Source organism: Arctopsyche grandis, chromosome 9, assembly GCF_051622035.1.
Source record: "Arctopsyche grandis isolate Sample6627 chromosome 9, ASM5162203v2, whole genome shotgun sequence".
NCBI classification, from domain to species: domain Eukaryota; kingdom Metazoa; phylum Arthropoda; class Insecta; order Trichoptera; family Hydropsychidae; genus Arctopsyche; species Arctopsyche grandis.
Window position 1 is genome coordinate 27,911,808 of NC_135363.1, and position 22,898 is coordinate 27,934,705.

Below are 22,898 nucleotides of genomic sequence, written 5' to 3' on the forward strand. Positions count from 1 at the left end.
ATACGCATAGTCATAAAATAAATGTTATCGTTACGTACGTAATTACCCCGATGCAGCCCTTATTGCATGTTTTCAATTTGTCTCTTAAATCCTGTTCCTTTCCTGCGTTATGGAGGTGTACCCGGATTGTACCTATACATAAGAGGTGTGATAAATCCTATATAGGAAATTATAGGCCTATCTCCCTATTGTCTAGTCCTGCTAAGGTCTTCGAGATCATACATTTGTGATTGAGGAGCAACATGCGTTACGAATCTGTTCGAGTTTACGAATTATGTTCACCGTTACCTAGACCATCGTTTATCTGTTTGTGTAATTTATACCGATTTCCAGAAAATTTTTGATAAAGGTCCAGTTTTTTAGATCATATCTTCTGGATCGTCAACAGTTTGTAGTCTTCGGTACCGCTCACTCCCGTGTCTATATCACTGGCTCAGGAGTTCCCCAAGGCTCTAACCTCGAGCCCCTGTTATTCAATTTATTTGTCAATGATATTGGTAATAAATTGGTCAATTATCATTTCTCACTATACGCTGATGATCTAAAGCTCTATTTGAGTCTTGATTCTGAACGCTCTTGTGAGCTTTTACAAGAGGATCTTAATGCTCTTCATGATTGGTCGTTAACCAACCGTTTGCCTCTGAATATCTCCAAGTGCAAGGTTATATATTACTCCAGATCTAGATCTATCCCCGATCGTGCCTTTCCTTATCTTGTTGGTAACTCTTTACTGAACTGGATCGATTGTACTGTTGATCTTTGGGTTGCATTTCAGAGTGACCTAAATTTCTCTGATCATATTGACTCTGTGTGTTGCTCTGCCTCAAAAATGCTTGGGTTTGTTTTTCGTAATTCTCTACACTTCCATAATCCCACCGCTTTGAAGCTGCTGTACAATGCTCTAGTTAGGAGTATCTTGGAATACGCCTCTATGATCTGGAATCCTTCCACTAAATCCCTATCTATCAAACTTGAACTTATCCAAAGACGCTTTCTTCGACTGCTTTATAAGGAGCAATATGGAATTTAACCATATTTATTTTCTTCACAATTCGTCATGGGTATGGTCGGCTACACTTCTCTTGAACACAGGTGGAGTGTTGCCCTCATCAAGATCTTGTTTTCCGTATTTAGGGCTTTATCTCATGTCCGTCTATCCTAGCTGAGTTGAGTCTTCATGCTCCGGAGAGTGTGATATGGACCCGCCATCGTCCCGTTTTTATTCAAACTCTTCTGGCTAGAACTGTGGCGTATAGTAATTCTCCCATTCCTCGAGGCCTCCGTTTCATAAATTCACTGGATGGTGCCATTGACATTTGTCACATCTCTCGTCATTTACTGCACCACTTCCTTAGTTACGGAAATCGCGACCAATTAGAACGGTTAAGAACTTTTTAAGAATTTATTTTGTCATATGTATTTATTTTACTTGTATTTCATGTACCCTTTCTTAACCATTTTAGCACACTCGTCGCTTTGGAGCAATCTGTTAGACGAGTGTGCTTGATTAATTGATGTCTTATAAAAATAAAAAAATAAAATAAAATAAAAATAAAAATCTCGAGGTCTAATTTCTGCATAATCACAAAACATCATCTATTGTTGATGATAAATAGATAAATTTCATTTGAGACAGCGATTTGACTTAAATTTAAAATATTTGGAATGTAATATATTTCAAACTTTGCACAAGAGTAATGGCCGCGCAACGTGGTGTTTATACAGGAAAGTTATTTTGACAGTTGCAGTTTTGCTACAGCCAGTCGTAGTTTGGAAAGTGGTGCGGCAGGTTGTGTATATCGTTCAACTTCCAGCTGCTGATCGAAGAATGGCTGCTCGAAGAATAGAAGTCATCACCGGTCATCTCAGACGCCACAACCTTTCGCCGAATCCGTAACATTTTTATTTACTTCATTTTGCACATTTCGCTCACGTCATAACAACTATGTATAATCATATTTATTAAACATATAAATATATGTTATCTCTTTTATATTTTGTTTATTTTTATTGAGACATAATTTTATTTGACTAGTAATAATTATTATAATTACCCATAATAGCATATTGATGCTATTAAATCAATTAAATCAATTGGTATTTTATATAAACATCAAACTTAGGCGGCCAGGATGCTTGAACCCACAAAAAATGATGCATCAAGGTCAAATTATCAATTTTTTTTAATTTTATCTTTTTTATTAGCAAAAATAATTTAAAAAAACGAAACATATATAAAAATATAGGTACTTTAATTATTGTTAAATATTAAATTTAGATTTTTGTCATACACGTATGTATGTAGATTTATCGTGGCGTACGTGAAATATTCCACTGATAATTTTTATCAATGTATTGAAAGAATCAAAAAAAACACAATTGATTGATTATATGTAATGTGTACATGTAATGATTTTTTTTTAATATCTGATTTAAGACTTGCCAATTACGATACACAATCACCATTCAATTTGTATTATATTTAAATTTTAGCGTGGCCGCACAGAACTATGAATACACATTGGACTGTGGACCCCTCACCAAAGAACAAAAAGATTTTTACGAAAAGAATGGCTATTTGGTAATTAAAAAATTGATTCCAGACGATATCCTAGAGAAATGCAGGTATATATGAATGTATTACTTGTATTAGTTGAGTTCACTGATACTTACATACATACATACTTTATTTATAGGCAACATTTCGTCGATTTGTGCAACGGGGCAGTCGACAAAGGCCCGATGGTTATGATGCGAGAAATCGCCTTGATGGAAGCTGGCTATACCGGTGAAAACCTATACAATAAGGTTTGACTCGATCAATCGTGGTGAAACATCAATTCTTTTCTTTCAATTTTACAACAACACACACATTCGATTTCAGGTACAAGACATATTGTATGACAATGTGTTTTCGCTGTATACGGAGTATCCCAAGTTGTTGGACGTTATATCCAGCTTCACCGGACCAAATATTATGGGCATGCACAGTATGCTCATCAACAAACCTCCGGGAACCACCAGACATCCACCCCATCAGGTATATGATTATGATTATCAGCGGTGTTATCCAATTACGATAACAGTTTCCAACAAGGAATTTTTTTAATACATTCTATAGTTACAAAAATCTATATATGTATTAATATAAGATAAATAAACTATCATCACATATACGTACATATGTTATCATAATTCAACAGTTCGTTTAACCCTTTGCCCGCGGCAATAAATATAGCGAACAAGCCCTGTACGCGGCACCTTTTTCGAGAATTTGGCAATCGAGTTTTCGACCTTAAATACAGATTTTAATATTTATTCAAGTAACCAGATATGTTAATTAACACATAAAGTATTATTTTAAACAATAAAATACATAATATATCTCGTAGTTTTGGCTTAATTGTCAAATAATCATTCTTCATACAATTGAGACGTATCGTCGCCATTGTTCAACAGACGTGACGTCACATAAACGAGGTTTCACTATGGTTCCACAAAAAACTAATTTTGACTGGTATATATTCATTGTAAGCAAATTGAATAGATGGCATTCAACTCTCAGTAATATATTCAACCAATTTTGAACCTTATAATAGTTGAAATAGGCGCATATAAGCCTCAAAATCCCGTGCAAAGTTCAGAAATTCTGTGGAAGACAGCCGCGGGCAAACGGTTAAAATGTTTGAGACATAAAATTAAAAATTATATATGTATGTATATACATAGGAAGCGTTCCAATAAACTGCCAGAAAAAAAGCCAGTTTTCATTTTTTTTTTTAAATCAAAAGCTAGTCTTCAAAAAATCAAGTTTTTTATAAGTTTTAAATTTTTAATTTGCAAAAAAAATTATAAATATAATAGACTAGTGGTTTTACCCGGCTTCGCTCGGTATTTTTAATATAAACCGCTTAAACATGACTAATCTACATAATAGTAAACATTTTATTAAATTTATTTCAATAGTTTTATTTTATATAAATTTATTTGACAGTTTTGACAGTCGACACTTATCTGTATGTATTCTAATGCTAAAATCTATTTTTTCAAATGATCGTTTCATATTTTGTAATGGTCACTTTATAATGCCAAAATATTTTATCTGATGCACAATAAGAGATTGTTTAATGCACCGAAAATAATGCACAAACAGTTTTTTTAAAATACAAAGTTTTTTTCTCAATGTACAGTTAATGTAATTTTATCAGTAAAAGTCAATGCATTCATATGTTAAATCGTACCCCTTATAAATAATATTACGGGAAAAAAATGTGTAAAACAATATATTTTTACTTTTAAAAATCGCTAGATAATTAATTACAGGTACTATTTAAATGCAATAAAAGGTCAATAGAAAAAACATCTATTGATTAAGATACAAACTATGTAAATTAATGAGTGGACATTCAAAATCTTAAAAAAAACACTACTATTTATACGCATTTATCTTTTCTCATTGTGTTCAAGGGGGTTATATTTCGTATTGATTAATTTTAGGATCTGTACTACTTTCCTTTCCGTCCTGCCAATCGTATAGTCGCATCTTGGACTGCCATGGAAGATGTTTACAAAGAGAATGGATCTCTATTCGTCATTCCCGGTTCACATAAAGGAGAACTGTTCATACACCGCTATCCCGTATCAGATGTAATGAAAACTGAATCGTACATACATATATGCTTACGTATATACTTTCTATTGGATATATTCTAATATGTGTATTTATTTCAGGATAACAAAATAAATAAGGCGTACCACGGCATTCAAAACGAGTTCGAAATAGCACCGGAGAGTGAACGGGTGTATGTGCCGATGGAGAAAGGCGACACCGTGTTCTTCCATCCCATTATGGTGCACGGCTCTGGACCAAACACCACCAAAGTGAATACTTATATTGTTCGTCTGTAGCCGTCATATTGTGAATGCAATTGTATTTTATTTATTCTTTGTCTTGTTTAGAACTTCCGTAAGGCTATATCGTGCCATTATGCAGCTAGCGAATGTAACTATATCGAAACTAAAGGCACTGTACAAGAAGGGATTGCCAATGAGATCACGGCAATAGCTAAATCTAAGGGACTCGACGTAGATTTCAAGGTATGCATCACGTATCATCATAGATTACATATTATAATGGATTTTTACTTTATCTATGTATGTATGTACGTAGTAACAATAGATGAAGTTTTGTAATCATGCGAAAATTCGAACTCGAGATTTTGACTGATTCGAACTCAGAATCGTTTTCATGATCAGTGCCGGTTTTAGGGGGGGCTAGGTCGGGCGCCAAATAAGTTAGGGCGCCGAACGATGCGCCAAAGGCGCTTTAAAATTTAAAATCAGAGCGCCAAAAGCCATTCAAAATTTTAGATTAGAGCGCCAAAGGCGAAAGTTCTTTCTAAGGGTGTTTAGAAAAAATTGCCCGAGGGCGCCATCGGGTGTAAGGCCGGCACTGTTCATGATCTAGGAAAAATGTGTGTGTGTGTGTGTGTATTTTGGGGATTTTTTGAACACCGTTAGTCCTATCGAACTGAAACTTAATATCGGTTAATGAAATTCTGATCGACACGACGTAAATTTTTTTCAAATTTTTAAGTTGACCGGAAATGGTACCTCCCCTTATAGGTGTCCTCTTTTTTTTAAGTTTTTGAATTCAATTATCTCCCAAACCGCTGACTGAATCGGACTGAAATTTTTTTATATGTAATAGAAATAATAATCTTTATAACCTTATATTTTTTAAATATTTTTATCTGAACCGGAAGTAGTACTTTTACTCTGGAGAATCGAGGTTTTTTGTGTTTTTCTCAGAAACATTTTGGTTTATTGAACTGAAATTTCATATCTAGCAGTTTAAGTTTAGTACCAAGTTATGTATAAAATTTGGTAAGCATCCGTCAATTGGAAATGGCAGTTTACTCTTGTTCGATTTTTCTTCCACTATTTTTTTCGACCCCTTAAGCATGTGTACTTTTCACGAAAAAATTCATATATTATTCTTGTATCAATGTGATGAAAATAAAAAAAAGTCACTAAATTTAATAAACCGGAATTGAGATTTTTCCTCTTAGAAAGGTTAAAAATTTTGTGGTCACTATTCTTTCCACACCCCTGAACGTATCAAGCTGAAAATTTTTATTTGTATTCTTTATGCACTATCTTAGAACTGATAAGATTTTGGTCAGAATTCGTAAACTGGAAGTAATATATTTTTTTAAAACAATATTTTATTTTGACCTTTTAAATTATTTTTATCTTCTTGATGCTTATTTTTTTTAGACGGCAATGTACTACAGAGCGAAGGATTTGAGAGGCGAGCGCATTAATTTATAATGTGGAAATTTTGTTCATATAATATGTTGTTTCCAATAAAAGTGGCCAGCCAATCATATATGAATGCATACTATTAACCAAAAAAAAAAAAAATATTGTATATAATAAGATTTTGTAATAGAATTATATGAGATATTTTGTATATTTGTGTAATTAAATGAGATTTTTTTTAAAATATTATCTATTATAAATGTTTATCTATTATTTATAAATGTACATCTATTATCTATTATTTACATACGTATATTATCTATTAAAAATGTATATAACATGATATAAAAACATGTTTCAATTTTAAAGACGGTTATGTAGTTAAGTATTATCCTTTAAATCCCATAGTACTTGTTGCCTTGCTTTTCGATTCATTTGTTAGAAGTCATTTGGAATTTGTTATTATATACATACACTATCGCTTCATCTGGTCCTCATCGTTGTGATGCTCCGGATGCTGTTTTGACTTCATCTTCCCCTTCTGCTTTATCTCCGCTGGCTAGTATTCTGACATCAAAGCAGTCATTTCAGGCACCTAAAAGACTCACGCGCCAGACAGACAAATCGAAGATTGATCATGTATTATCAAAACGTACGCGGTCTCAGGACCAAAGTGGCCGCGTTTAGTGCGTCTATGTATAGTGTTGGTGATGATATCGTGGCCCTGACTGAAACATGGTTAACACCATCGTTCTTTAATTCAGAATTGTTTGACTCTTTTAATTGTTTCATTTGCTTTCCGCGTCCGGTTGCGCTCTGTCAGGATGAAGATTTTTGAAACTCCTTCTGGTGAGGACTTATGGGTGAGAGTCGATTTTGGATTTTTGAGACTGTATATTTGTGTTGTTTACATTCCCCCCGCTGCGAATGAGGATGTATATGACTTATTGTTTTCGAATATGATGAATGTACGTGATTTTATGAATGAACGTGACATATTGTTAATAATGGGTGATTTCAATTTGCCTAGTTCTAATATTCATGTCCGCAATAAATTTAATTTTGTTATTGCCTATTGCGACCTGGTACAGGTTGGTTCGCCCATTAGTCCAAATATGCTTGATATTGTGTTGGTGAATGAATCTAAAGACGTGTCAGCAACGATGATCCTATGCCCAAAAGGAACTGCGGTCATCCTTGAGGACCTTTATCATGACGCATTATATATCGAGCTTCTGTTTTTATCCTCTGTGAAAGCTGTTTCAGCTTGTTCATCTGCTGTGGTTTCTTCATCACGATGGAATTTTGCTCGTGTTGATTCTGAATTGGTTTATAATGAGGTTCGTTCAATTGACTGGCGCCAAATGTACCTCATGAATACTGGTGATGCTGTTGAATTTTTGTATAATACACTTTATAATATTTTTGACAGTCATGTTCCTCGGTTCATCAGCTATCCTAATTCAGAACAACATCGTCGGCTATTTCCACCGTGGTTTGGGTCTAAGCTTATTGCTGATGTTCGTGCAAAATGGTTGTATCATAGAAGATGGAAACATAGCCAATCATTTCGTGACTATGAGAAATTCCGGATTCTTAGGAAGATCGTGAAACGTGGTGTGAGTGAGCGTCAAAGAGATGGAGAGTGCTATCGCAAGTAATCCTCACCACTTTTTCAGATTTATTAAGAGTAAGCATATTTCACATGGCCTTGAGCATTCATTATCATATAATAATAAGAGTTGTGTCGGTTCTGAGATCGCTAATGCTTTTGCTAAATTTTTTAGCTCTGTTTTTGATCAGAGATCACCATCCCTTGATGCTAATTTGGCTTCCCAAATTGGTACTGAGGGTGTCGGTATAGACATTCCGCGGGTCTCGCTTGGAGATGTTAGGATGGCAATTTTGAAGCTGAAGGGGTCTGTTGGGCCTGACGGTGTACCTCTTGACGTATTAAAGGCATGCTGTAATTCGCTCTTAGAGCCTCTTCAGTTTATTTTTAACCTTCTAATTCTTGGTTCTGGTAATTATCCTGAAAAATGGAAATTATCTAGAGTCATTCCTATTCATAAAAATGGCTCTAAAAATGAGGTTGAAAATTACAGACCTATTGCTATTATCTCGGCTATTACCAAAATTTTTGATAATATCCTTCACCGTTTGATTCTTTTGCAGTTCAAAAGATTGTTGTGTGATGAGCAGCATGGTTTTTCACCATGTCGTTCCACTACCACTAATCTTGCCTGCTTTTCATATTATACCATGTCTGAAGTTGACGGTGGTCAACAAGTTGATGTAGCCTACTTTGACTTTCGTAAAGCATTTGATCTTGTCAATAATGACGCTCTTATGATCAGATTAGCTGAAGTGGGCTTTTCTCCACGTCTTCTTAAACTCTTTGCTTCTTATCTTAGTGATAGGAAGCAATTTGTTAGATATGGTATTTATGAATCTCCTTCATATTGTACCCGATCTGGTGTAACTCAGGGGTTCACCTTAGGCCCTTTACTATTTACTATAGTTATTAATAACCTCCCTAAAGTACTACGCAATGCTTCATGTCTCTTGTTTGCAGACGACGTTAAATTATTCTTTGCTGTCAAGGATGAGAAGCAAGCCTCTCTCCTTCAAGCGGATATTAACGCTGTTTTAGAGTTCAGTTCCAGTTTAGGGCTTGAACTGAATACTAGTAAATGTGCCATTATGAGTTATGGACGTGCGATTTGGTCTATTGTCACGGATATTCCATTGGATCCGTATTGTTGAAGCGTGTGGAATCTATGGTCGACTTGGGTATCACTTTTGATCCTCAATTCACCTTTCACAACCACATCAAGACATTCGCTGACGTTTCCTTTCGTCAACTTGGATTTGTCTTGAGATATGCTAGATTATTCTCCAACCCCTTGTCTTCTCGCTTGCTTTTCAACTCGCTTGTTAGAAGTAAGCTAGAGTATAATGCGATTGTGTGGAATCCGCATGAAGCAAACTACTCTCTTATTATCGAAAAAGTGCAAAAAGCATTTCTTCGTTTTCTATATAAGAAAGAGTTTGGGTATTACCCATATCTCTATCCTACTCCTTTCCTTTTGGGCATGCTTGGGTATAATTCCCTTGAACTTCGGAGAAACTTATCTTTAATTCGTTTCGTTCTCCAGCTACTGCGTGGTAATACGTCATGCCCGTTGTTGCTGGAACAGTTGAGACTTTATGTACCTAATAATTATGTGCGTGGTAGATATCATCATTTAATGGTTGTACCTCCTGCTCGCACAGTTCTTTTTCGAATGGCTCCTATACCAAGAGCTATTCGACTTCTCAATGAAATCGTTGCTGTCGTTCCTGAATGCGATATTTTCCACCTCGGTGAGCGTAGATTATCGGATATTATTTTAACATATTTATCTGGTAACCTGCGCTCATCGTTACTTTCTTAATTTGAATGTGATGTATGGGTGGAATCTTAATCGACTCTCTTCCATTTGGGCCTCGCTGTGATTTTATTTTTTATTCATATTTTGTTTTATTTTATTATACTTTTTCTTTCTCCTTTGTACATTTTTATGTACTATTTTAATTTTGTTCAATGTAAACAAAGAATGGGATTTATGGATTTTATTTTTGATTTTTACACTTGTTCATTTTTTTTCTGATGTATTATTTTCCTTTTGTTACTTTTTTATTATTATTTTATTTTACCATGTTTTCTACTTTTTACTAATTGTATTTGTTTTTATATATTTATCAAATGTAGGCCAGTGTGGCGCATTAGGTTCTTCCTGTAATGCAACAGTGGTCCAAAACTATTAATAAATAATAATAATAAATTACTTTATCATCGCATGGGTGTTGGCCAATTAATTTATTAAATAAAAAGAAATGCGTCGGTGCCGTGTTCGATCCGCACGCGGTCGAATTTTTTTCAAATACCTTTTAAATATATTTAATTTAATGTTTAATATGAAAAAAAAAAATGGTAAAAGCTACCTACCTACCTACATACATATGAACAATATAAAACACCAATAGAAAAAAAAATTTCAATAGATAGCGGTTTCAATATTGGTAGCAAACAGTATATATAGAAGTTTTTTTATTTTGTTATTATATTGGTACGTTTTGTTGACATTGTTTCAGCTATGACGTTATGTATGTACATATGTATGTCGAATCGAAATGACTATTATAGTACGGCGAGCGTTATCTTACGCAAACACACAGAATAGCCGTATTAAATATATGATAAATAAAGCATTTTTTGTATTAAAAGAAATTATAATTTATTTCATTAAGACGTTATAAATATTCGGCAACATAAATAAGTCAATATTTACAATCGTTATCTTAATTAATTCATACTATATTAAAAAAAATCTCGCACAGTTAAATAAAAATAATATACTATTTGTACATATCGTAAAAAAAACATTGAAATTAGCTTAGGTATTGTATTTTTTCGACATTTATTATATTATACCTATATCTAATTAGCTAACTTATGGTAGTGATGTGTAAATAGTCAAAGAGTTTAATATTTCCAGATTTGTAACTTACATAAATTAACAACGTCTGAAAATATTTTTACATGTTTATTTTCGGTATTATAAATATTATATAATTATATAACTTACATCCATATTTCTATTCTATTGAAACACATACACACGCTTACTAGAAAAGAGGATCCATTCGAATTAATACTGAAAGAATTTTTTAAAATGTATATTCGTCGTTTAAATCTATATTCCGTTAATTTTATAACATATCCTAAAATATAAATTAGTTATATACATCGATGATATTCTTTTTATATACACAATCGTTATGCTTTAAATGCAAACGTTAATTAATATAAGAGATTTATTATATTTAAAAATTTTACTGATTACACAAATTGGAGAAATCCAACATAACCTCAAAACTACTTGATAAATTTAGATTTTTTTTTTTAATATATTACACATAATATAATCATATGCCGAAATCTAAAGATACTAAATTCATTACATTTATTCAATATAATACTTAATATATCAGACTTTTAACAAAAATCATTCACCGCCAAAAATAAACTACATAGGTTACGTTGATTTGAATTGCATTGGATATTAAATGGGTTGTGGCTATTTGCAGGTACTATATCTGCGACAGGCGCAAAGCCTTCTGCGCATGCGCGTGAACTTATAATCCGATTATAATTTCTTACATTTAATATATGCTAGACTTGTTTAATCAATCGGTCATTATTTTCATCTTATATGTTTAATCAATCGTTCATACTACGTCACTTTACGAGTTCGAACTAAATTTTAAGAGGTTTAAAACAAAATTTTAACAGTAAACACGCTGACAGTGACAGTTCACGCGCATGCGCAGAAGGCTTTGCGCCTGTTGCAGATATAGTACCTGCAAATAGCCAATAATGTGCAGATATAGTACCTGCAAATAGCCAATAATGCGCAGATATAGTACCTGCAAATAGCCAATAATTCGCAGATATAGTACCTGCAAATAGCCACAACCTATTAAATGTAATAGATACTGGAAGTGTTGAAATTTAAATTTCACATAATATGGAAAACTACTCAAATGTTTACTATTACATTACTTGATTATATTATAATAATGCAATAGAGGGTTTAATTCCATTACATACATAGATTGGGAAGACATTGTTTTATACAACACTACATCAATTGTCTTTGTTTATTTCTATATGTAGTTTGATCGCACAGATTCTCAATAAATTATAATAAATATGATAGAAATAATTCAGAATTGAGGATTCATTTGCACGTGTGAACGTCGATGGTGTGAACGCAGGTTTTACACTCAACGTAGCAGCACCAGTGAAATTTGCACTCGCATCTCTCCTTGACAGTGGTCTTCATCGTGTTGTATCCTCGTCCACAGCACATCAGATCACATCCATCCATCCCGGGCGAGGTACGGTTGCAGACTCTCCCCGAAGTGCCCAAAGAACCCTAGCCGATCATAAAAAACATATTAATACATTTCTAAGTAGTCGCCATAGATATAGAATACCATAGATACGCCCTTACGCTCTAAGCCGATCACCCTGTTGGACCATGCACAAACAAAAAAAATTACAGATCATGCACACTCTCTCTCAGTAGCTAGTTAGCTTCAAAGTAAGAAAGTCGATAGTCATTTTTCGAAAATGCCAACGTATTCAGTGGAATTGTGTTACAATTACTCAAGAAAACATAAAAAAAGACGGATGGCATCACATATTATAAGAAAGAATTAATATATAATGTCTTCAATTATAGTAGTATTTTAACATATTGTTGCGCACGGGGTGGGTTGAGGATCCAAGTAAAAAGGCCAACAGTCGTTTCACAGCATTTATTGATGATTCAAGAGATACACGCAGTGTCACTGCTAAGTCCAGAATGAATTATATCGCCTACGTACCGCCTTATAAAGGGTAGATCTCTCAGGACGCCTAATCTGTTTACCTGTTGTATAGTCACGTATTCGGATATGTATTTCCAAGACATTGGGTCTTCCCGTGGCGATTCTGAGAAATAACGGTCATTGTTTAGCCTAAATGCACTTAGAGTCCAGATATAATCTTTGGAAGTAAGTGCATGCATTTAAGTTAACCGATAACAGATATCCGTTGGTCTAAGTACAATTCGCTCAATCCACGGCGTACGTAACAATATAATGAAATATCGGCGCGATGTATGCAGTGATTGAACAGCAGTCGACAACCTCTGCCACAGATGTCTCTAAATGCACACGTATATCTTGTTGGCACTGAAGGAAATTCAGAAATCGACATTAAGTTCAAAACTATAAACAATGAACTAAATATTAAAGTGTCAGCTTTAAAATTGATCCTTGTGGAAGTTACTAATGTTTAAATGATGGTTTTATTATAGTAACATACATTTGTAGTTTAATATAGTGTGTATAGCTAAATATTTATTTCTTAATATGGCTTTATTAGTTTTGTTTACTGTCACGCGGAGTGTCCAATAAAATAAAGTTATAAATAAAATAAAACTTCAGTGCATGTATGTACATAAACTGGTTGCTGACCACTGCCGACCGCTGCGTCGAACTTTTTTTTCACCACTTCCCCGCTAGTTAAATCCCCCGCACCCCTCAGTTAATGGCGACAAGATCTCCAATGAAATTTGTATGTAAAGGCATATCTATGTATATTCTATATCTATGGTAGTCGCATAATAAACATACATTGCACGAAAGATACCCACCACTGTTAAATTTTTGACGCAATAGTTGGGAGATTCTTCCAAGTAGACCAGATCCTGGGCTGTCGGTAGACTATAGCGTGGATCCTTGATCTGCAGCTTGCCACGCTTGCTGACTTTCACCTCGGTGGCTCCGTCATACTTGTCACGCAGATAATCACCTGTAATACAATTAAAAAGTGTTTATATACGTGGGTAAGCATGAAGATTTTCAATTATCAATACAATGAAGCTTTTATATGAAGACTGTGGCAGCGTATATCGCTGTTAATTAAATATTGTAATAAATCAATCTGTAATGAACAAAGCAAATACACAATTTTTTAATCACATACACATTATACAGAGATCATCATCCCAAAAAAAAATAATAACGTTTTGTAATTTAATTTTGATTTAAAAATATATTATACTCAATTTTATTTACAACTAGCTGAACCCGGCATGCATTGCAATTCCAGAATAAGGCTTGCAATTCCCGTTTCAAGTGATGGTTTTTTTTTTTTGCTAGGGGTAAAGTTTTATGCTGAGTCATAGAACTTAAGAGGGCTGGACAGCAGCGCCTTGTCCATACAAACGTACTATACTTCTCCCTACCTCAATTATGGCACTAGAGAAATTATTTTTTAATATGCTATGGATATCCACCATTGGGGTGCATCTATCGTTTTATTTTTTTGATTAATTATTTTTTATACGAGCTAGGAGCCGCCAAACATCTATAAAATCGCCTCTTTTTTACACCCACGAAAAGAGTCTAGCGTGGTTATTTAACGGTCGATTTTAAAAAAAATACGCCGATAGATGCACAGAAAATATCTTTCTCATACCGATGATGAAATTTTTTTAAAAATTGATCCAGTTTTGGAGGAGAAAATAGTAGAATACGAAACCTCGATTTTGTCAATTTAAAACACGTTTTATCTGGTCGAAGCACAACTGTCGCATTCACTCAATATATATATTGATATATATTGTCGCATTCACACAATATATACACACACTCAATATATATGTCGAAGAAAGGAACGGTAACAAAATTAAGGTTTCTGGTGTACAGCCCTCTTAAGAATGAATTGTTTATCTTTTTCCGAATATGAATGATTTTGTAAAATGTCTTCAGAATGATGATTGGTGTGCCAAAATGGCATATTTAGCACAGATATTTTTAATAACGTTAACACAAGCGTTCAAGGAATAAACGAAATATTTTTGACATCATTGACATATTTTTGACATCATCAAACATTTTCGAGAGAATTATTCCGCTGTAACAGAACGTTTAACTGAATTGGAAGAAAATATTGCGCATTCTGTTCCTTCCTTCAATATAGAAAATTATGGCTGGATACGAAATCCATTTTCTTTGACTGATTCAGTGAGTTGTGTATTTTCGTACCCACAAAAAAAAAGAATTAGTCTCCTTGTGGACTGATCGCATTTTAAAATATCAATTTTCCGAAATGACTATGTAGGAATTTTGGATTTCTGTCTAAGAGGAATATCCTATATCTTGATTTAGGAATGTCCTATGTATATTCAAGAGGAATATCCTATGTATATCCAAGAGGAATATCCTATATCCTCTATCTTGGATATAGGAATATTCTATATCCAAGAGGAATATCCTATACACGAGGGCACTGAAAATTTTGCTGCAGCTTTCAACATCATATTAGTGTGAGCTCGGTTTCTCAACAATAACTAATATAAAAATGAGAAAGACTTACGAATTTAGACGAATAATTGAGGGTAGCTCAGATTAATTGATTTTTACATTAAATTCCATTTTTTAAGGGTAATTTTAGTTTTGCCGTGTATGTATACATATATCTTTTCTGCTATGGAATTTATTTATTTTGTAATAAAAGTTATGTCAGCATATTTTTTCTGATCGTTTAATTCTGGTGCACCGCCATTTTTTATTACAAACCTCCTTTACGTTTCACTTTCAAAAAATTTGCCTCTTATCCGATCGTTTTCATACTTTGCCATATTGCTAATTTTGGTCATCAATATAAGTAAATGGATCCTCCACCATTACGATAGAGATAAAATATCGTTTAAGACGCGTTTGAAGTTTGCAAATTTGAAATCTGGGTGACGTCTACGTAGTCTTTAGTTTTATACATAGATGGCGGTAGTAAAATAAAACTATTGGTATTTTTATTCAAAATAATAATTTATATATCTTAATATCATATACAAAACTAATTATAATGATCAAAAGTGCACCGTGACTTCGAAAAGGCTAAGAATCACTGTATTAAGTACTATAAAATCATGGAATCTACTTTTCTTCTTTGGGTAAATATAAATTTACTCTACATATGTAGTGAATAACATCGTTGGTATCAAATTTAGACCTTATTCACCAATATATTAATAGAAAGCGTATGTATAGATATTTCCATAGTTCCTCGGTAAATGAAATAAGTGGAAAAAATAATTCAGATTGGCCATAAAACGTCACAATAACGAAATACAAAGCGAAAGGTCATTTGAGTGATAAAATATTGATTGATTGTACCAATTTATTTTGATAACATTCAACAAAACAGATTTGGACTCTAAACTATTTGGATAACAAATATGCAAAATGGATACCAAAGTAGGCATTGAATATGTACATATATACATACATATGTATGTAATATATACAATATATGTACATAAGGTTGAATTATTCAACTAAATGAAAATTTTCTAGTACGCGCGCCTCAAGTTATCATCATCTGTTGTATTCCATTGTAATTAAAAGTAATCTTTTAATCCCATACATTGAATGCATTTCAATATGAAAATAAACCTTTTCTTTACCCTCGAACGATTCCAGTTACTTTCATGCATTTAATTACTTTTCATTGTATTGCAACGGACCTTTTGAATGGTGCGCGTGATCATCTTTAACGACATTCAATACTTAAAGATAAACAAATAATTAATATTGAATTTCCATTGTCCTAAGCCCAATTGTCGGACAATTGAACAATTTATCTATGTAGAACCTAGTAGAGAAATGTAAAAATGTTTTGAAGACCATGTCAATTCCAAAAGCGGCACACTCGTTCAAATAAAACCATACCGCAGACGTAGTCAACCTTTTAAAACATCTATTTAGTGGATTGTGTATTGATAAACTGCAGAAAGTGCAGAATAGAGCAATGCGTACAATTTTGAATGTGAGGAAACGTAAGGATGTTAGAAGTGTGTCAGATGAATTGAAATGGTTGGATATTAGAAATAAAGCACTTTAAAATTTGTATATAAGCTAGATAAGAATCTATTAGTCAAATATTTTAATAATCATATAGTTAGGAATAGAGATATTCATAATTATAAAACTAGAAATAGGAGTAAATTAATTATAGGTAGAGTTATGAAAGCAAAAACTGCTGGAGGTGTTTTCCACAGAGGTTTTCAAATATATAATGCCCTTCTTGAGAGCATTAGAGGTGCTAGTAACATTGGTGCTTTCTTGACAGGTGTTAATTAATGTATACCTCTGTGGAAGATGATGTAATTAAATATGTAAGTTTAATAAAATTCTATGTTTGGAATTATATTATATTATTTAGGGTTACTAATTATAGTTTTGTTAATTTTGTTAACTATGTTATATTATTTATTTTATTTTTTATTTATATATATTTTAGCTATCAAGCTAATTTAAAAAAAAAAAAAATACATCTTAATTATTATACTTAACTCTAAAATTTATAATTAACTTATATGTACTGTCCCTCACAGAGGTGTCTCTTCGCACCTCGCAGGAATGCATCCATGTTTTTAGCAGACCTGACGCACTCAGGGAGGGCATTATACATGAGCACACCCCTGTGAAAAACACCCCCAGCCGTCTTATTCTTTCTTACTCTACTTACAACTAGTTTGTCCTTATTTCTAGTATAAAAACTATGTTTATCTCTATTCCTTATTATATAATCATCAAAATACTTAGGTAATAACTTATGATCTAACTTATAAACAAAAGACAATGTACTAATATTTAGACTAATTCTAATACTCATCCATCCTAATTCATCTAACATACTTCCAATACTCTTAAATCTACTCACATTCAAAATAGCTCTCATAGCTTTATTCTGTATTTTTTGCATTTTTTCTAAATCTTGGCCACTAAACAAATTAAGCACAGTGGCACAATAAACCACATGTGGCAAGACAATTGAATTAAACACTAAAATTTTACTTTTTTTACTTAAAATATTTCTTAATCTACATAATACACCAACTTTTCTAGCCATTTTTTTTATTATATAGTCAGCGTGCATTTTAAAATTTAGTCCTGAATCTATGTATACACCTAAGTATTTTATATTTTCAACTTTTTCAATTAACTTATCATCAATTCTAATTTCATTCAATATATTTTTATTTTTACCATTCAACCACATCATTTTTGTTTTATTCACATTCAACTTTAATTTATTTTCACACAACCAGTCATTCACATAATTTAATTCTATATTTAAAATCTCAGACATTACATCAACATTCTTTCCAATTATATATATCAATGTATCATCTGCAAACAAATGTATTTTACACATCTTAATTACCTTAACAATATCGTTTATATATAATATAAATAATAAGGGTCCCAATTTGGACCCTTGCGGCACTCCATGAGGTGTTACAAATTCAGAGGATAACACCTTATCAATTTTTACTCTTTGCCTTCTATTATTTAAGTATGATTGAAGCCACTTTAATACTATACCATTTATTCCTAACTTATATAATTTTTGTAATAAAATATTCCTATCTACTGTCTCGAACGCTCGCTTAAAATCTAGAAAAACTGCTCCAACAACCATGCTAGATTCATCCATCGTCTCCATCCAATCAGAAACCACCAATTGGATAGCGGTTTCTGTTGAATGTTTCACTCTAAATCCAGACTGTTCCACAACCAAACAATCATTTATACTAATGAACTCTTTCAATTGAATCATAACGATTTCCTCCAGCATCTTCTCAACAATTGGTAACATATTGATGGGCCTCATTTCACTGGCTTTATGTGTGCCCGTAACCTTTGGTACCGGTACAATAGTAGACACCTTCCATGCATCCGGGACGGATCCCACTTCTAACGATTCATTTATTAATTTCAGTAACTGAGGTCCAACCATGTCCCAAGTGTTGATTAAAATATCTAGAGTCAATCCATCCATACTAGAAACTGATTTCATGCCCTTCAATACACCATTTAATCCCTCCATTTCCACTAATTTAAACCTTTCAAACTTATTTAAACCCAAATTAATATCATCATTCACACTATTATGCCTTGTTTGTATTGAATTAACTATATCATTCACACTATTGATGTAAAACTCATTCAATCTTTCAACCATATCCTCTTTATCATTATATACTACTCCCTCGACTTCTAATTCATTCAAAGAAACATTTTTTCCCCCGGAAATCAAAGTTTTAATTATTCGCCACATTTTTGTGGGATCTTTTTTTGCACCATCAATATTTCTTTCATGCCAATCCCTCTTCGCATTACGTAAAACATTCACACATTTATTCCTCTTTCTTTTATACTCTAACCAAGCCTTTTCTAATTGGATTGGATATTATAGTTGTGAGTTTTAATTTGAAATTGTTAATTGTGAAATAATTCCTTGGCAATTTGCTATTAAATAATAAATAAATAGCCCATTTACCAGCAGCATATCAGTGGTGAGCGTATAATGCTTTCTACTGTGTGACGGGTTCTATCCCCGGCGTGGTGCTGCTGGTCAAACCTGGGATATGTGACTCCTGGTCGATCATTTCTTATCATAGTTTGCCAATTTACCTGATATCATTGAAACGCGTCCATCAAATTGGCAACCTTGTCCTATTTCTCGCAAAATTCAAGTTTTCAACATCTCGATTTTACTGATTTATGCAAAAATGTTTGTTGATTTATTCACAGATGTCTCTATGGTGCTCTGTAAAATTGCTATATATATATATATATATATATATATATATATATATATATATATATATATATATATATATATATATATATATATATATATATATTGTTTATCGATGTTAATAATTGGCCAGGAAGGGGAATTGGGGTTTACCTGTTAGGCCTTCCTAGTATATACATACATAAATTTTAACGGATGTCAAATGAACTTTTAATGGATTAATTAACGGTGTGGCATAACTTATTCCATACTCTTTTGCCAAAACGTAATAATTTTATATTATTATTTTTATACTGGTCTACTAGTGAGATTTGGATGATTACACGATTTTTGATGATTTTATCTGACTTATTTATTGAGATGCAAAATCCATTAGTATAATAGTATGTATTCGATATATGTACATATGATCACATATGTACATACATACATATGTATGTATGTATGTATGTATGTATCATACATATGTGATTGTTCATAGTGATAATGTGGGAACAAACTATCATGATTTTGTTTTGAATAAACATGATAGCAAGCGTGTTTTCTAAATAAATTACCGATAAGATAAGGTTAATTCTTTACTAACGAATTGAATGTGTTAAAAACTTTCCTGTTGTCTTTTGGAGATGAAAGAAAAGAACGATGATTACATTTGACGATTCCAATTTTTACATATGTACATACCTCCTTTACGTTTCACTTACGATTACAATTCAGGAAAAAGTTTGCCTCTCATCCGATCGTTTTCATACTTTGCCATATTGCTCATTTTGGTAATCAATACAAGTAAATGGATCCTCCGCCTTTACGATAGAGATAAAATATCGTTTAAGAAGCGAAACAAGTCCGAAAATTTTTAATCTCGGTGACGTCTCGTAGTCATTAATTTTATACATAGATGGCGGTAGTAAAATAAAAGTATTAACATTTTTATTCAAAACAATAATTTTATATACAAATTATGTATAGAAGAGGTATGTTTTTAAAAAACCTTTTTTTATTGTAAGAACTCAACTTGACTATATAAAACTAAGAAAAAATCGGCACATTAAGATTAGAAACAATAGTTGATTTTGATCTAATAACATTTAAATCTAGTCTACTTGACTACTTGACTAGCCTAGAACTTCAATGCTGTACCTTGTGGCTGATAATAAGGAAACTTAATATAGTTAAATCGAATACTAAATGAAAGACAATAAATAAACAAATTTTTCATCCAATGTCAAATCAAATGGCGAAATTTTTCATACTCAATATTGGCAACTTACGGTTCGGATCTAAAACAGTTTGGAGTTTGATTTCTTTAGTTCGTGGAAGAAAGTTGCCTATCTCTGTCGTAGCGTATAGTAAAACCATTACCTGATGATCTTCCGTGTTCAGACGATGGAGACGATCACACCGCAAACACAAACACTTAAAATACCCGTTTATCCGAGATGAGTGGCCGTGTTAGAGCGAAATAAAAGAAAAAATTGGAGACGAGAACCAAACAATCTATTTATTTATTTTTTACACTCGTTTTATCGATTTTCCCGCATTTTCTTTTTAATCAATCGTCGTCGATGGGTTTGGAAACATGGAGTGAAAAGGTCGCCGCCATAACGTACAAATTTACCGGTACAATAAAAATTCTGGACACTGGGAAAACATGAGCAACGCACACACACTTCAATCCACAACTTCTCAAAGCGTGTCCCACTACGTTTTGGGAACTAAACTGTTATTCAGTGGTACACATTGACATTCTTTTAACGCAGATAGTAAATATCGAAACCACCCGTTGATTTCAACGGGTGGTTTCGATATTTACAATCTGATTTTTGATACACGAATTAAAGATAACAAAGATTTTTTGATACACGAATTAAAATAAAGTTATATGTTATATATATAAATATAATGTAAGATGCGCACTTAATATTTATTTATCGGCCTGACGTCGCACATGCCTGTCGTCGCTCGGCCTGACGTCACATGACGTTCCACACACCCCCCCCCCCCCACTTCCCCGCGTCTCCTCGACTGATTTTGATTGGCTGTGTGTCAACAAAACAGTGATGGCGCCTTCGCCCCCTAGGCCTTTGCCCCCTAGCCCATCGCCCCCTGAGCCTTCGCCTCCAGGACTTTCGAATCCTTTGAATCGAAAAAAAATCGAATCGGCGCCATGAATCGAAAAAAAAAATGGAAAGTGTTGTTTCCAACCAACAAACCAACGTTACATATATATATACAAAGTCTCTTTTATATATTAGATATAGATATTCCGTTAAAAAAATCGAAATAATATCAAGAACTTTTTAAAAACAAGATTTTATTGATTTATTTAAAGTAGACATGTTAAAAAGTAGTTATGTTTTCTTCTACTTAATATCAGGGAATCATGTCTGTGATTTGAGGAAAAGTCATATTCTTATTGATTTATCTTGTCGAAATAAAAAGAAAAAACCGCGGATTTTTTACATTGTGACTTCTATAATAGTGAGAATAATGAAGCAAATATATAAAAAAAAAATATTTTGCTATTATTCTTTTAGAACCAAGTTCAAATTAAGTTCTTATAAAACTAAATGCATCTTATTTTACAATATGAACAAATCTGGCCTTGATAAATCGACTTAAAATTTCTAATGCAAAAGTTAATTTCCTAATTAATAATCGATATATTCCTGGCAACGTTAAAACAACACCTCTGTACAAGTGATATTAGATAATAAGTTAGTTTATATTATAGCTCTAAGTTATGTATTATAATTGGCTTTCTAAGCTATTCTAAATAAATAAATAAATTTAACAATAATGTATTCAAAGGAATCGTATTGTATCGTATATTTATTATAATTGGCTTTCTAAGCTATTTTAAATAAATAAATAAATTTAACAATAATGTATTCAAAGGAATCGGGTACTTGGCTCCTGTGTGCAGCGGTGAAAATTTAAACATCTATTTTATATTACCATTTTTCCATTACTCAAGTCTTATTTAAAATTAAAACTGCATCACACTTATTCCTTTTTGGTGTGAAGTTTCATCTTTTATTTAACTATCAACTCTCAAATACACGAGCTTTCTGAAATGCAACAGTTGACCCTGCGCCACAATTCGTATGCAATTTTTAATCGTTTTTTTTTTAAATTTGTAAGTCTTTTGTATGAACATCTAAAATAAAATAGTTTGAGAGCCACCGTTTACCCTCGCGGCTGCTAGATTTAACATAAATAAACGTCGCTTATGTTCAACAATACTTACACAATGCATTCCTTCATTGGAAGATAAACATACGCTCATTTTTTCCATTATATCTGATATTAAAACGATAAAATAATATTAAAAATAAAAAAAAATCATTCTTTACGACCCAAGTGGGACTTAAATTAATATCGAAATTTATAGCACTGAATGTTTTCCGCAATTTAAAATAAC

General features: G+C 32.7%; 2 protein-coding genes across 2 annotated transcripts in view; one reads left to right on the forward strand and one right to left on the reverse strand.

The window, feature by feature from the left end:
- The first annotated feature begins 1,724 nt into the window (after positions 1 to 1,724).
- Positions 1,725 to 6,610, forward strand: LOC143916685 (phytanoyl-CoA dioxygenase, peroxisomal-like). Its single transcript, XM_077437883.1, has 8 exons — positions 1,725 to 1,893; positions 2,494 to 2,625; positions 2,697 to 2,808; positions 2,885 to 3,040; positions 4,498 to 4,647; positions 4,732 to 4,881; positions 4,960 to 5,097; positions 6,280 to 6,610. The coding sequence occupies exons 1-8, from the start codon at positions 1,829 to 1,831 to the stop codon at positions 6,331 to 6,333; spliced, it is 957 nt and encodes a 318-aa protein (XP_077294009.1). The 5' UTR covers positions 1,725 to 1,828; the 3' UTR covers positions 6,334 to 6,610.
- A 3,914-nt stretch (positions 6,611 to 10,524) lies between these two features.
- LOC143916687 (protein Wnt-5b-like) overlaps positions 10,525 to 22,898 on the reverse strand; it is a 64,745-nt gene continuing 52,371 nt past the window's right edge. Inside the window, exons 5-7 of the mRNA XM_077437884.1 lie at positions 13,515 to 13,672; positions 12,061 to 12,248; positions 10,525 to 11,400 (exon numbers count right to left, since the gene is read on the reverse strand). Coding sequence (XP_077294010.1) covers positions 11,388 to 11,400; positions 12,061 to 12,248; positions 13,515 to 13,672 — 359 coding nt within the window. The 3' untranslated portion in view covers positions 10,525 to 11,387. The remainder of the gene's footprint in view (positions 11,401 to 12,060; positions 12,249 to 13,514; positions 13,673 to 22,898) is intronic.

Bases quoted from the DNA above. Each gene is read 5' to 3' on its own strand.
- LOC143916685 (XM_077437883.1), top strand. From the start codon at position 1,829: ATGGCTGCTCGAAGAATAGAAGTCATCACCGGTCATCTCAGACGCCAC. The intron at 4,882-4,959 runs GTGAATACTTAT...TGTCTTGTTTAG, and splicing joins CTGGACCAAACACCACCAAA to AACTTCCGTAAGGCTATATC. The intron at 5,098-6,279 runs GTATGCATCACG...TATTTTTTTTAG, and splicing joins GACTCGACGTAGATTTCAAG to ACGGCAATGTACTACAGAGC.